This window comes from Amblyomma mixtum, chromosome 4 (genome assembly GCF_055824585.1).
Source record: "Amblyomma mixtum isolate Tamu chromosome 4, ASM5582458v1, whole genome shotgun sequence".
Taxonomy (NCBI): Eukaryota; Metazoa; Arthropoda; class Arachnida; order Ixodida; family Ixodidae; genus Amblyomma; species Amblyomma mixtum.
In genome coordinates, this window is record NC_143015.1 from 72,776,951 (window position 1) to 72,792,337 (window position 15,387).

At 44.4% G+C, this 15,387-nt stretch overlaps 1 protein-coding gene across 1 annotated transcript in view; it reads left to right on the top strand.

Moving 5' to 3' along the window:
* The first annotated feature begins 9,249 nt into the window (after window positions 1-9,249).
* Window positions 9,250-15,387, top strand: part of LOC149346988 (sodium-coupled monocarboxylate transporter 2-like) — a 47,442-nt gene continuing 41,304 nt past the window's right edge. Inside the window, exons 1-2 of the mRNA XM_089541458.1 lie at window positions 9,250-9,467; window positions 12,871-13,011. Of these exons, the coding sequence (XP_089397584.1) occupies window positions 12,901-13,011 (111 nt within the window). The 5' untranslated portion in view covers window positions 9,250-9,467; window positions 12,871-12,900. The remainder of the gene's footprint in view (window positions 9,468-12,870; window positions 13,012-15,387) is intronic.

The window sequence follows — 15,387 nt, forward strand, 5'->3', positions numbered from 1 at the left end:
ATTTCGAGAACGCGATTATCCTCGGCGCTGTGGCCCAGCAAATTTCGCCTACATCGCGCCAAAATACATGCAATTTGAGAAGCTTGCAGGCAAAGCAACCTCTCCAGTGAACCTAAGTCGTCGAAATAGCCAAAATTTGTTGGGCCACAGCGCCGCGGATGATCGCGTTCTCGAAATTCTAAAAACGGATATGGACATTACTTACGGTGGGCTACATGCCTCTCAATAATTAAGGAGCCCAACGGCAATAGTTTAAAAGTTAACTATTAAATATTGGTTAACAAGCCTGCTAGTTAGCACGGCTTAGCTGCATTATGATGTACTACACCACTGACAATGCTATGCCAGAAAAAGCGCGCATCTAATTCAAATAGCTTATTTTTAAAAATTGCAGAAAGTCTTAGGTGAAACACCCTGTATACGAGAGCACTTGTCGGAGTCCAATCACGGACTCCAGTGATAACCCCAAACACTTTTCAGTTTATACCTGGTCGTGGTTCCGATTCAGTGTAGTCTTGTTCCACTTCATTTTCTAGATTCAAAACATCTATAGAGTCCTTTGAAATTAGCTGAAAAGGTCCCCTCAAAAAGCCAAAGAGCCGTTGCCAATAAAGACTGACGGAATCCTGTCATCTATGTATATTACGTGTCAATAAAAAAGCCGAAATAATTGTTACCACACGTGACCCAGGGAAAGCATCTGAAACAAAAAATTCGTTACGGTACCGCACTGTATAAAACTGTCATTCTTCCTGTATATTCATTAACCGCAAATACAATAAACAGGCACACGGGACAAAATAAAGTACCTTTCATTTTCAGGTTAATTAGATGGGGTACGAAAACAAGATGGAGCAACTCGAATAAAACTTAAATCTGGCTAAAATCTGAGCGCTAAATTTTGCGAAGTAGCGCAGCCTTACCAAGATGAAAACTATACAGCTTACATTAGTACCGTTATTATCGGTTAACGAAGGTAAATGGTAGTTTGTTCACGGGCATGCAACTGCTGAATTTCCGAACTCAGGTCTTATCAAGATATTAGAACAAGAATTTCCACCTTACAGATTCATTAGCGGGTCTTGATATTTCTGCCTAACAAAATGAGGTGGTAAAGAAAACTTTATTAGAAAAGCAATGGACGTTGATTTTTCTTTGTTGAAGAATCAACGCCTTTCAAAAATGTTCGTACACTACATTCTTTGCCCAGAGTAGGAATTATATACAATATAGCGAAATGCACATTCCAGTACTAAGAAAAATATATTTTAGCAACAACTTTTGACCATCTTAGTTTAAGTTTTTCCAAAATACAGGTTCCAATATCAATCATTTCTTGAACTAGCCTTGATTCTTCCATCAACAATCATTTACTGCTTCATCATTCTAAGTTTTGTTCGTAATACAGTGTGCCATCTTGAAGCATAACCTTAGGTCAGCTTTTCATTGTATAACCTCCTTATTGAAAACAGATAGCTGACAAGGTATAGAAATCCCATAAAGTCAGACTTACACTGCAGTATAGTGCTGGTTTGTTATAACCTTGTTGGCGGCAAACACTGAATCCATTCAAGTTTTCGGCTTATTTTCCGCATTTTTCCATCAAAAGAATGACCGCACGTGGACCATCCGCGAAGGCAACGTCTGATCTCAGCACGAAGTAAGTTTGGGAGAGCGGCTATTACCTTTGTAAGAAATAGGCCACGTCCCGTTTAAGTCCAGCGCTAGTCCCGTTGCCGTCTCATTCCGTACTCTCGCATAAGTTACGCTGACTGTAAGCGCATTCAAGCTAGAAACAGACCGGAAGACTCACGCATAAGGACTAGTTTTATATTAAGACTAGTTTTATATTAGAAATGTTTGTGCCATCGCGAAAGAAAATCACTGGGGTCAGGGTCAGGTTCTATGACTAATTGTGACTTTTCTCTCCGGCATTTGGCAAAAACCAGCTCGCTAATCTACGGCCGAATTTCGATGGAGGCGAAATGCTAGAGGCTCGCGTGTACTGTGCGATGTCAGTGCACGTTAGAGAACCCCAGGAGGTCAAAATTTCTGGAGCCCTTCACTACGGCGTCCCTCATCGCCTGAGTCGCTTTGGGACGTTAAACCCCAATAAATCAAATCAAATAAAATACACATACCACGCGTTGTGTATGCAAGCCATCGCTCCATGCACAATATATGAATTCTCGCGGCTAACTGTGATGCTTTGACTGGCAAGCATCGTACGAGAACTTTCAGCGTTTATAGGCAGCGGTTAAGTCTGGAAGCAGATCGGTTAGTATACTGCTTTACATATCGCTTTACAAAGCTTCACCACTCCGGCGCGTGTGGGCTATGATCGATACGCGCTGCGCCTCAGTGAACAGAACTTCGAGGCAGCAGATATGATGCTGGTAAGCTTTGCAGGAATCAGGCTAAATTTCAACACTGCGCACAAAGACTAACCCCATACCAGGCGCAGGCTCTTATATCTTGCCTTGAAAAGTCTTGTCAGGACAGTCACAGTAACAGAAACAACGAAGTTTGCTTCTGAGTCCGCGTCAAACCCTACCGCTTGTAGGGTTAGTATGCGCCGGGGAATATAGGAGATACGTTTAAACCACTGACAAGTAGAGCGCTTCGCTTCACTTTTCTCTTGTTTTTTTTTTTTAAAGACGCCTCTAAATACGAATTGAAAATTCTAAATTAAGCCTGAAATGCGTCGCCACACACTTCCGAACCGACAAAACGGATCACAAGCCAGGCTGAACATAAAGGCGTTCAACTCCTTTTTCAGGCTCTCATAGCAGTTCCGCAGCGGCTTTCGTGCCCACCTGCATTCCGGTGATGACATTTTTTTGCCTCAGTTCTTTGAAAGAGAAGACACCTCATTTTTGCAATTTCACATCCAGCGATTCATTACCTCTACTTTCGTTCGTGAGTTCCATGAAAACTGCGATTTCTTGATCGCCCCGCATGATGCCGCGCCCGAAGGAGTCGTTTTCTATGCAAGCTAATGTCGCGTGACTGGACAAACTCTATGCATAGTTTCCGATCCTCTGATTTCACTCGACCGCGTTTACATGCTCATCGCACGTACTGACGAGCCACTGAACTCACCCCCACACTCTAAACAGAAAAGAGTAGAAACGGAGTAAGCGCTTCTATAACACCCTTTTACAAACAGGTGTGTGCTAGAGGACAGCGTTTACTCCCTTTTTTACTCCCATACAGGTGTATTCGTGTTTAGAGTGCAGTGTCGGGCTCGCTAACCCCGACCTTATGGACGGCGTTTAAACGCCACTCTAGTGGTTATCGGCAATCTTTACTTTCACACAAATTTTTTTTTTAGCCCCAATCTGTACAAAAAGCTATCATGACTAAAACTTTCAGCGTGTCTGTTGGCTCTTGACTTGAAGCCATAAAGACATGAAACGCTCATTCCAACCGAAGATTATTACCTTCATACAGATAGAAAAAGCCTGAAAACAACAGAATTCTGCCCGATTTCGAGCTCCGCTTAAAGGGCAACTGCACTACTTTTTGAGAATTTCGCGATATTCAAGGATTCAAATCTATATAGGCTGTAGGTAAAGCATGCCAAGGTTTTTTGCACTAGCGTTTAAAATAGTGACGTAATTGACGGTTGAATTTTGCGCTTCTCCTTAAAGCACAGGAGGGGTACTGGGAAGTTCAGTGTGACGTACTGGAAGGTGTGATTTCAAATTAACCGCCGCCGTCAGCCACACCCTGCAATGCCTCGTTGGATGCTGGGAAACAACGGTTGGCGGGCTTTGACTTCAGTGGCGTTGGTTTTTTTTTTTTTCCTTTAAAGCAGGTGTGTATGCGTTGGAAATGTACCGCTCCCATCGATGACACCATCATGCGCCACCCCACTTGGCGCTCTGCGCTGCGGAGAAGCTTGAAGGCCATCGCGATTTTAATCGGCGATTACGTGACCATTTCAAATGCAAGCCCAAAAGGACTTCACATGCTATACCTGCAAGTTTCACACACTTGACCCTTTTAAGCTCGTCGATTTCTAAAACCTATGCAGTTGCCCCTTAAGTGTTAAGTTCTTCTATCTGAGAGGAGAACTTTAAAGGGAGACGAGCGGCACTGCCACGGGCGCGGCCACTGCGGCCACAGCTTCCAACTTCACCGCTGGGGAGGATGGAGAGCGCCAGCAGCTATTGAAATAAGAGCGAAGCGTGTATGCGATTTGTCCACAACTCCTAGAGCATCCTAAATAAACTAGAGGTGAATAACTTCCTTGCCATCTCAACTCTGCCAAGCCGGCGAACCCATTCGCAATAGAACGTGACAAGGCTAAGAATCTTTTGTTGGAGGCAGAGTTTCATGTTTTTATGGCTTCCGCCATCTCAGCTCCTCTGTCATGGGAGAAGGCCGTCTGCTCCTTGCAAAGAAAGACAAGAAAAAAATGAGCTGCCGTGTTTTCCGATCTCCATAGCAATGGCTACTCGGGTGGCTTTATTCAAACTCGTGTGCTGTTGTCAGGACGGCAGAACCCAGAAGTCGATTAACATTGAAGTAAGCAAACGTCCTTGCATAGTGCTGTGCCGTGTGTTAGTGGCGTCACAGAAGCCCCGGCAAGCTTTCGACGGAAGTGAACAACTTTGTGGCTTCAACGACGCGTCGAAGGTCGATCGCTGCCTATCGAGGCCCAAGGACCTCATCCGATAAAAAAATTACCAGATGTTCTCTGCATGGTCCGTTGCAACGTATACACCTCGACTCACGCATAGGCGAGAAAAAGAAATTAGGCAACAGTCTAAAGCAACAGAAAAAGCTTTCTTGGGATGGCGCACACAGGAAAGAGCAGAAGATGACAGATAGAGGTATTTATTTTATTTATTTATTACATACTGTTGGCCTCTCTTTGAGGCCGTAACAGGATTGGGTGCACATATGCATGAAAAAGTACACAATAAAAGACTGCAGAGAAGGAACTTTTCACTCTCATAGAAAGAAACATGGTAAATGACACATGGTGACAATGTTAACCGTTTTGAAAGTGGTTTGCTACCTTCGACATGAATGCTTCAGGAGTGAGCTGGCTTACAATTTCCGAAGGCAACATATTCCACTCACGGATTACATGCGGGAAGTATGAAAATTTGAATTCATCACTGTGGTATCTATATTCAGATAGATGTTCTTCATGTTTTGTTCTTGTGACACGTGTATTAGGCGTAAGCAGGTATCTAGTTCTATCAAGTTTTGTGTCGTTATTCAAGAGGAGGAACAAGAACTTAAGCCGCAACAGTCTAGCTCGTGTGTGAATTGTAGATAGGCCGGCTTTTTGTAAAAGCAGTGAGGGAGAGTCATGGCGACTGTATTTGTTATAAATCAAGCGGACAGCTTTTCGCTGAACACTTTCTAATCTATCAATATATTGTTTAGTGTAGGGCAACCAGGCATTAATACCGTATTCTATAACTGAGCGGACAAGTGAAATGTAGGCTAACAGTTTTGTTTCAGGTGAAGCAAGTCGAAGGGAACGTCTTATGGTATAAAGCGCGGAATGTGCCTTTGTGGCAATGTGTGTCACGTGCTTGTTCCATCGTAGATCGGAGCTAATAATCACACCAAGATACTTGAATTGCTCTACTTTTGTAAGGGACTTCTGTTCAATTCCATAAGTGAAGTTTAATGGTTGTTTCTTTCTTGTGACGGTCATGCAGACGGTTTTCTCCAGGTTGAGGGCCATCTGCCAGTTGTCGCACCATTCCGATATATACAGCAGGGATTTGTTTAGCAGTATTTGGTCGGCAGAGCTATTGATTTCTTTGTACATCACACAATCAACCGCAAACATACGTACTGTTGCATCAATATTCTTGCACAGATCATTAATAAAGAGAAGGAAAAGAATTGGGGCGAGCACTGACCCTTGTGGCACACCAGATAATACTGCTGCTAAATCCGACTGGCTGTTTTCAAAACAGACAAACTGATGTCGATCAGTTAAGTAGGCTTTTATCCAATTAGTTATTGATCCGTTTCCAAGAAAATGAGCTAGCTTGAAGTGAAGTTTAGAATGAGATACCCGGTCGAATGCTTTTGAGAAATCAAGGAATACCATGTCTATTTGCCCCCCTTTGTCTATTGTCATAGCTAGGTCGTGGACAGTTTCTACTAATTGCGTTGTCGTGGACAAACCTTTTCGGAAGCCATGTTGATTGGGAATAAGTAAATTGTGGTTTTCTACAAACGTTGTAATGTGCTTCAAAATTAAATGTTCTAAGATTTTACAAGCCGTACATGTAAGAGAAATAGGGCGATAGTTGGAAGCATTTGCTGGGTCTCCTGATTTATGTACCGGAATTACCTTGGCTATTTTCCACATTTCTGGGAGTTCTGCATTTTCTATTGATTTCTTGTATAAAATAAGCAAATACTTGGAAATCCATTCAGCGTAACGTTTCAGAAATGCGTTCGGTATATTGTCTGGGTATGCACCAATTCGCCCAGCAAGAAGTTCTTCTACATTACTAGAAAAAACTTTGAGAGCGCTACAGTTTGCTCCATTTAAAAAATGCAAAAGCAGAAGTCGTCCTATGTCACCTGGCTTTAGGGTACACCGACTTTTTTGCAAGTCATCATAATTCACGAGGCTTTTGGATGACGTCAAATTTATTTGCGCGTCATCCTAAGTTGCGTGACTTGGATGACGTCAACTTTTTTCAAGTCACCTTAGGTCAAGTGACACTTCGTTATATCGGGTAAGGTCGTTACATCCAGTTTCTAGTTGCGACATTCTAGGACTCTGATATATGGTCCTTTTTTTGCAAGTCTTCCTGAGTTATGCGACGCCGTTATATCTGGTATGTTCGTTTATCCTGTTTCAGTGTCATACTGCGACATTGGTTATATCGGTCTTCATTAACTATCATTACGACATACTACGTCGGCATCAATTATATAACCATTAATGCACTTACGTCATGAATATGACGTCACTTGAGTTCAGGTTCCGCGACGTAAAGAGAAGCGGACGAACACAAAAAGGTAAAAAGGAAACGCGCTGACTCCTCTCGCTATGCAAACTGAACGACAAGCCCGAACCAAACTTTGGTCATAAGGGTGCATGCTGAAATAGATAAGCGAGAAAAGAGAGAAACGAAGCCTCTCTGCAGTCTACAACAATTAGAAGAAAATGGCCAGCTACTCCCATAGCTTTGCAAAAATTAAAGGAAGCCTTTCATTATAACTTTTCCCTTTAGAAGACCAAGGATATGCAGTGCCGATGTTAGCGAAATTTTTTAGCATCTTCTTGAAGTATCGGAATACACATTTTGGGATTAAGATAAGGTTAATCTCAGATAACGTACCGCACTGTCAGTGCGAGTTCCCTTGGTTTCCCTGTGCTCATCACGTCTGTAAGAAAGACGATCACGATCTCTCTGGCACCCTACCAAGGAACTAATTTCAGTGCCCCAGCCCAGCCTAATCCTACCTAACACAACCTATCCCAACCCAGCCCTACCTAACACAACCTAACCTAACCTAACCCAACCCAACCTAACCTAACCTAACACAACGCAACAAAACCCAACCCCTCCCAACCTAACCTAACCCGACCCTACCTAACACAACCTAACCCAACCTAACACAACCCAACTAAACCTAAACTAACACAACGCAACAAAACCCAACCCCTCCCAACCTAACCTAACCCGACCCTACCTAACACAACCTATCCCAACCTAACACAACCCAACTAAACCTAAACTAACACAACATAACCCGACCTAACCTAACCCAACACTACCTAACACAACCTTACCTAACCCAACCCAACCTAACACAACCAAACCTAACCCAGCCTAACCTAACACAACACGACATAACCCAACCCATCCCAACCTAACCTAACCTAACACTACCTAACACAACCTTACCTAACCCAACCTAACACAACCAAACCTAATCCAGCCTAACCCTACCTAACCCAACCTAACACAACCAAACCTAATCCAACCCATCCTAACACAACCCAACCAAACCTAACCTAAGCGTGCTCACTGTGGCCGCGCACAGCTTGCGGGCCCCTTATCATGGCTGTATTCGCCAGATGACCTGCAGCTCTTGAGGCAACCTGGCAACTTTTTTGTCGTCGTATGCAATTAGCGAAAAGGCCTAGTATTGAATGTAAACCTGAGACATGTTCGCCGTAAATAAGCGGTGGTCGTCTGCGTTAAGCTACAGGCGTAAGCTGAGTCGATAAAGAGTAACAAGCATCTCCTACTTGCAATAATTCACCAGTTTTTAAAATGCGCACTGCACATTAACCGAGCAAAAGGAGGGTGCCAGAAATTTTCAGAGCCCAAACACTGAAAAAAAGGAAGGTTTGAGGTAGTTGTTTGAAGTTCTTAATTCCTACGTTCATTTTCTGCCAAAACTTTAATGCTGCCTGGAATCAAACGCTGAAAGACAGGAGACCAATAAGAGTTAAAAATGAATGTACCACACCATTAATTTTTTTTTGTCTGCGTCACGCCCTTCGAAATGAATCCATTCCGAAAGACCAACCTTCGAGCTGGTGAAAAAATATGCTTATATCGACATCATGTACTCATATGTTTAAAGGCACGAACGCTATGGCCTGTCTCGCCTTTTTTTATTTATAACATTCTTTTAAACGCATGGACTATCTTACCACAATTTAGGACAGAATGCGAAGAGGAGCGGTATGTATGCTAGTAATTCGTCGGTGGTTGCTGCGGCAGCGCTGCAAGTGTTTCGCCTTATGTACAACAACATATCACTCAAGCGAGAATGACGCCAACACCGGCATAACTTCCGCCATGCAGCTAACCGTGAGACGGTAACGTGGCATTGTCACTTGGTATCCAAATTGTTTTTGCGGCGCTTCAGTGGTGTACTGCGATCACACCGGCCGCCTAGAGACAGCAAGGTCTCCATGACATTGCTACCAATGCCGCGGGTAGCAAAACACAAAACAGCAGCAAGCACAAAAGGCCGCGATCGCAACTGCGTTGGCGGCTGCTGCAGCTCGGGATGGTTAAGCCGCAGCTGCACGCTTTGCGCCTACTAAGCAACGTTGTGTTTACTTTGCCTGCCTGCCCACGAGAGGAGGAAATGAAGCAGGCAGCTAAGTTGTGATGAAAGGTTGATCTATTTCCAGCAGTTGAAAAACGTACTGCGTCCGGACTGGTTCCAGAAACAGCGTTGAAGAGACGGAACAACCGCATCGAGTACCACAGTGAGTGAAACGAGTGCGCGTGTGTCATTTTCTCTCTTCAGTTTATCGCCGCCTACTGAAGAGTCTCGAAGATGGAGCGTGGGATGTAGCTATGTAGCAGGAGCATCGGCGGATAGTTAGAGGCACATAAGGGCAAGAGGAAGAACCCAGTCTCACCAGCTCACTGAAGGAGACATTGGTAGGGCAACTAAGCTGGAAGCACAACAACCACTCACATCAAATAAACAAGAGAAAGGTAAGTGTATTAGGTGCGCTATCAGTTTGGTTTTCACTTGGTTCTAGTGTTCAGATCCAGTGTTCACGTGGGGCAGTTGTTCGGATAGCGATAATGGGTTATTGTCCATACATGCGGAATTGGTCATTCTCTGCATTCGTAGGTCCCTGGGAATCTTCCTAGCACTACTGGAACAGTGAAGCAGCAGCCAAGCAATGGCAGGTGCTGCCATTGGTGGGACTTTGGTTGCTTGGGTTGGGTTCCCATCCAGGTTACTCTTCCCGAGCAGCCTCTCACAATTAATTGAGCTGCCGCCTGACACGGTTAGGTCAGGCTGCTCACCTGACCACCACTCCGTGGGCAGGTGAGCATCCTGCCAAAAAATCGACTTCAGAGAGAGAGAGAGAAAAAAACTTTATTTACACAGGAATCCGGGGCACGCCCCAGGGTCCCCGCACGACCCCACTGCACTCTAGTGTTCATGTTCCTAAGGTCCATAACACTGGCAGCCCGGCTGGTGGCGATGGTCTGCCCGGCCGGGTCCTCCGAGCGCAGCAGGGTCTCCCAGTCCTCCCAGGTCTTGAGGTTGCCGGCTTGCTGCTGGCTTGTTCCTTCTGTTCGGTGGCCGTTTGATTATGCGTCTCTCTCGGAAACTCTACATACATGCGTTTGCCGCCATACGAAGGCTTTACGTATTTAAGTGTTAATCGGACAAGCATGCTATTAATCTAAGATGCACGTTTTGCATTGGAAATCCCGACTTTCCTTCCTGAGCAATTCGGGCGCACTGTCTTGCTTATGACGTGGCTCGCAACCTACCCATGGCTAAATATCGCGAAAAAAGGAACTGTTCTGTGGATGTCCTCAATTTGAGTTTATCCCTTCCCTGGTTTTCTTATGCGCATGAACAGCGTTACGCTGTTAAGCACTGTTCGGAACTCCTAACCGTGCAACGGTGCACTGGTGTGGTAATCTCCATTGGTCGCTATAGGTGACATGCCTTTTATGCTGCCTGTCATGTACTGTGCCGTAGCATGCTGTGCTTCTGGCTCATTCCTGTGCGCTATATTAAACAGCTGCATTATCTGTACAACATGCGGACGTCCTTGCGATTTTTACTACATAGGCTTCACTAAGACACCTGTGCACGATTCTGCGAATAGTACCTGCTCCGCAGCTCGAAAGGCATATTTACTGAAGCATGAAACTTCGTAGTGTACCTATTTGCCTGCAATAATTTTGCAAGCATTTTGATAATTTTGTTATTTTTTGTTCTGTTAAAATCGCTAAGTACTAGCATTTTGAAATTGAACGTTTATTTCTCCACACACATTACAGTGGAAAAGGGGACACGGGGCAAAAAGCTGCATAATGCAGCTTGAAATAGCACCGAGTGCCCCATGAATACAACGACAGCAGTGTGTTTCGCGAACATCAGGCTTAAGGTGAGCTTAATATTCCCATCAAAACAAAGAACGAAAAAGGACAACAACAGCGTAACCCTGACCGCGTACACAACAGCAGAGATGCACATAAATAATAGGAACGATATACAATGCAATACACCAAACCTATTTACATTGATGCCACAATAGATTCGAAAATGCACATGAAAGATAATAACTTTTTCTTTGAGATGTCGTGTATGCAAACATTATTTGCTGCCAATATGTTAAGGTAATTTCCTAGGTTACAGAATAAGGACTGTTTACGATATGAAGTACGACAAAAGGGTAGAAGCCAAGGTAAAAGACATCGGGTATTGTACACTGGTGTGTATTGATGTAGCTTAAAGGCTGCAAGGAACAGTTGATTATTCGTTTTAACTCAAAGGAGCCTCGAGTGACGAAGGCTACAGCACGCATTACACCGAGAATATTACCTGTAGTGCAGTAGTTTGGAGTTCAAAATGTTACCATTGAAAACTGGATATTTTAAAGGTTACGTCGGATTACGATAATTTCTTTTATATTATGTCCTATTGCTGTTGTGCGGCAATCAAATGAAAGCAAACGCTATAGCTGCTTCGCTAAGTGCTCTTACATATTGTGTTTAGCAGCGCAGTGCCATATCGCAGTGCTTTCAAAAATTACGAGGAACTTTAGCAGCTAAAGTGGAGAAAGGCGAAAGCCCGAGTGCTGCATTCTGCTACGCGATTGCTCACTTCACATTCTGTTGGTGCATTAATTAACTGCCAATTAATGACGCTTAATCGTTGCCTTTAGGAGTGGAACGTGACAGCGTGTTGTAGCGCTGCCAGGGAGTCCACGGAACGGAACGCCACCACCCGTTCGGAGCGATGCGTTGCCCTTTGAACGCAACGCTTCTTGAGGAAAGGAAACGGCGAAGTAATTCTCTTTCATCTCGGTGGACACCAGAAACGCACCGTACAGGAAGGGAGAAAGTGGAGTGAAAGAGAAAGAGGGGCCGTAATGAAGAAAATGAAAATTGTATTTGAGGAAAGGAAACTACGCAGTAACTGTCACATCTCTCGGTGGACACTAGTCGAAAACTGTATTTGAGGAAAGGAAATTGCGCAGTAACTGTCACACATATTTCGGTGGACACCCGTCAAAATTCGCGCGCAGTGACGTCACGACCATTTCGACCAATCTGAAACGCGGACAGATTTGCTAACACGTCTTGGCCACGACAGTATGAGCCATTAAAGGCTTTCGCCTTAAAACGAGCACATCAGTGGTTGTTCCCTAAACGCAGCATAGAAGGCGATCGTTTTCCCCTCACCCCCGTTTGTTCAGTCAGCTCAGGCGTCAATAACTAACCGGGTTACGGTGGTGGCACAGAATATAACTCCATCGAGTATCGCACCGCTCTGTCAAAACTCTTCGGTAACTGCACTGAAAGGTTAGGTGTCTGCATTGACGTGGTAATTTACAGGCAAGACATTCCATCTGTGGCGCACAGTTGCAGTTAGCGCATACGCCCTTTGGGCTCGCCATACTGCAGCGGCGTCGAAGATGCGACCACTCCCGTGGAGCGCCGGTACATCTCTACCGCTTATTTCTGCAGCTAGGAATATCCTTCACTGGAAAACACGACGATGAAATCTCAGCCACTAACTTGAACCGCTGTGGCCGCGGCAGGCCGGCAACGAGACCGGCAAACATGCGGGGGAGCGCGGCCAGCGCACCCCGCCGTTGTTTTCAGAATCAGCCGCGAGAGGGATTTCAGTGGCGCCCCTACAGGCAGCACTTATGCCATATACGTGCGTGTGCAGCAAAAATTACTGTTCTGTGATTTGCCGTTTATTTCGCTCAAATGCGATGGCACTTATAGGTCCGTTTTGCTTGCCTGTGAGCTTTGATCGGTCAAGAAAAATGCAGTGAATACAGACTAAAGACGTGGCACTAAGCTCAGTTTGCATAAACATTTCTGAGACGAACTTATATGAATCGAAACGCAGCTATCTCCGAGGAATAACAACAAGCAACAAATGTCAACCCCGAAGAGTCTCGACGCTGCAGACTGCGCCGTGTTCGGCGTGCTCACTGCCCTGGGCTACCTGGTCGGCCTTTACTTCTCCGTGGCACGTCGAAGATCCCAGGTATGTTTTACCCCCTCAGAAGAGATACCTCATTGTGTAGCATTAGTGCAATCAAAAACCTAATAACAAAGGGGATGTAACAAAAACTTTGTGGGACACTTAAGCTCCGCCTTAAGGGTATGACGCGAAAGCGTCACTCCTGGAGCCGTAGTGCAGCGGCATAGCCTCCTAGATCACAAGCGCGTGTGCGAGTGATCTCGGAGGCCATGGCAACGGTTAAGCGACGCGTCACCAGTGGAGCTTATGGGACCCAGGTTGTTCGTACCGAGCAACCTCTCGCGGGCAATCATTAGTTTTACTGCCACCTGCCACGGTGGGCAGTTTGCTCACAAAGCATGTTCCTCATGACAAAGTGAGCGTGTTGGAATGACGTCACAAAGTCACGTGCCCACGTGGCAGGTGCGCCACCTGCTTTTTCGCCCACACTTCCGACACCGAAAAAGTCGTATTTTCGCAGAACAGGAGTCTTAGCGCCTTCGTGTTAGAAGAGATTTGAATGTTCGATGTCAATGGAACTACAACAAGGAACGAACTAAGAACTCTGTCCACTAACCGTTAATGCAAAGTAGCCTAATATTCAGTGAAAAAAAAAATGGCTGTAGAGTGCTCTTTATTCGTCCTTACGGGATGGAAGTTGTTTGGCGTAATAGAAATGGTGGTTCTAAAACAAGCTAGCTCGTTTTACCAAACTCTACTGTAGGTTTCGAGAGCAGCCACCTCAAGTACTCCACGTTATTTCATTGCGTGCTAAGCGGAGAGCAGCGTGTTTCAAATATATTATCTGCCGCCGATGACACATTTTTCAGCAGAACATTTTTTCAATACGTTTTCCTTGTGCAATTGTAGAATTGCATTTTCTGCTTCTTATTGCGCTATCTGCCACTAACTGGCACTAATTACGGGAGTTATTTTAATGAGAAAATTGAAAAGCACCACACAGAGCACCAGAGAAGCACCATATCGAGCTATTTCCAAACATGTGGCGTTGTTTCGAAGGTTTCTCTTCACCACCAAAGCAATGACCTGAAACTGCGTTCGCTCACAAGCTCTTACAGTGACCCCTAGCGCAAAAGTATGGTGCGTTTGACAAGAAGATTCGGGGATTTTTCCCATGTGGAGCGCTTCATACTCTGCTGTGGCGGCTAAATTAGAGACGCTTCCACACAGGTCAGGGGACTAAAAAGAGTACTGGGTTGCATAGATTCAAAGCGTTTTGTTCCATTTTTATGTCTGCCTTCCAAACCAGGAAAAATCCGAGTTCTAACTCCTCGTATAGAACAACATTCATTTGGTAAGATCAGTCTTCCAAGTCGTCTCATTTGGGGAAGTACGCATTCTCATTATTTAAAATGTATGTGGCTAATCCTAGCAATTGGAGCTAAAACACAATCTTTTCATGAAAAAAATCCAAGCCAAGCAAATAATTAAAGGCAGAAAAAGGTGTCGATACATTATCAATGATGACGCTACAGAAACTACGTGTCGATTGGGATAGAAAGGGTTGCTCTACGTAGTTCCGGCTTTATGAGCAAAGCTGCACGCATACTAAAAAATGTACTCCTGGTACTGTTAACTGTTTAAAAAATATATACAAGGAATCCACCGTTAGTGTCACATCAATGACGGGCAGCTGGACAGCGGCTGGCGTAAAGGAAAAAAAATAGGAAGAAAAGATTTAAATGAAACGAGAACTCATACCCAACAATTCCGCACAAAAACATGTTTGATCGGGAAACTGTTTGCGAAAGCAGTTTTTCCATATAATGTAAGACTTCACTATAGCAATCGATATATCCGCAGGCTTCACTTTTTTTGTCTATTAACGTTTTTGCCATCGTCAAAAGAGTTTCCGATTCGTTTTTTTTTAACATTCGTTTTTAACAGTCGTTTTTTTTTAACATTCGTTTTTAACAGTCTTAACTGTTTGATGCGATCTATGGAAACACTTTAAAAGAAATATTTTGTTATATATCAGAAGAATGAACCATTACCTTAAATGTTTCCATAAAGGCATCTTACAGTTTCTCAGTTTTCAAATTTTTTTCCCGAGAATATTCTACATGTACATTTTTGTGCACGTTAAAGAACCCCAGGATGTCGGAATTTCCAGATCCCTTCCCTATGGCGTCCCTAAGCGTCCCGAAGCGGCTCAGAAGTGTCCCGAAGCGGCTCAGCCTATGGGTTGAACCCTTCGGGACGTTTAATCCTCATAAACCAAACCATAAACCTGTACGAAAATCTAGGCGCTTATATGATTAATTTAGCATACAGCGCTTGCACGGTTCCACCAATGCATTCAACAAATCGTTTCTTCCTTGCGCGATCGCATTTTGCAATAACTTGCCCGAAAACATTGTCGTTGAAACTAATCCTTCC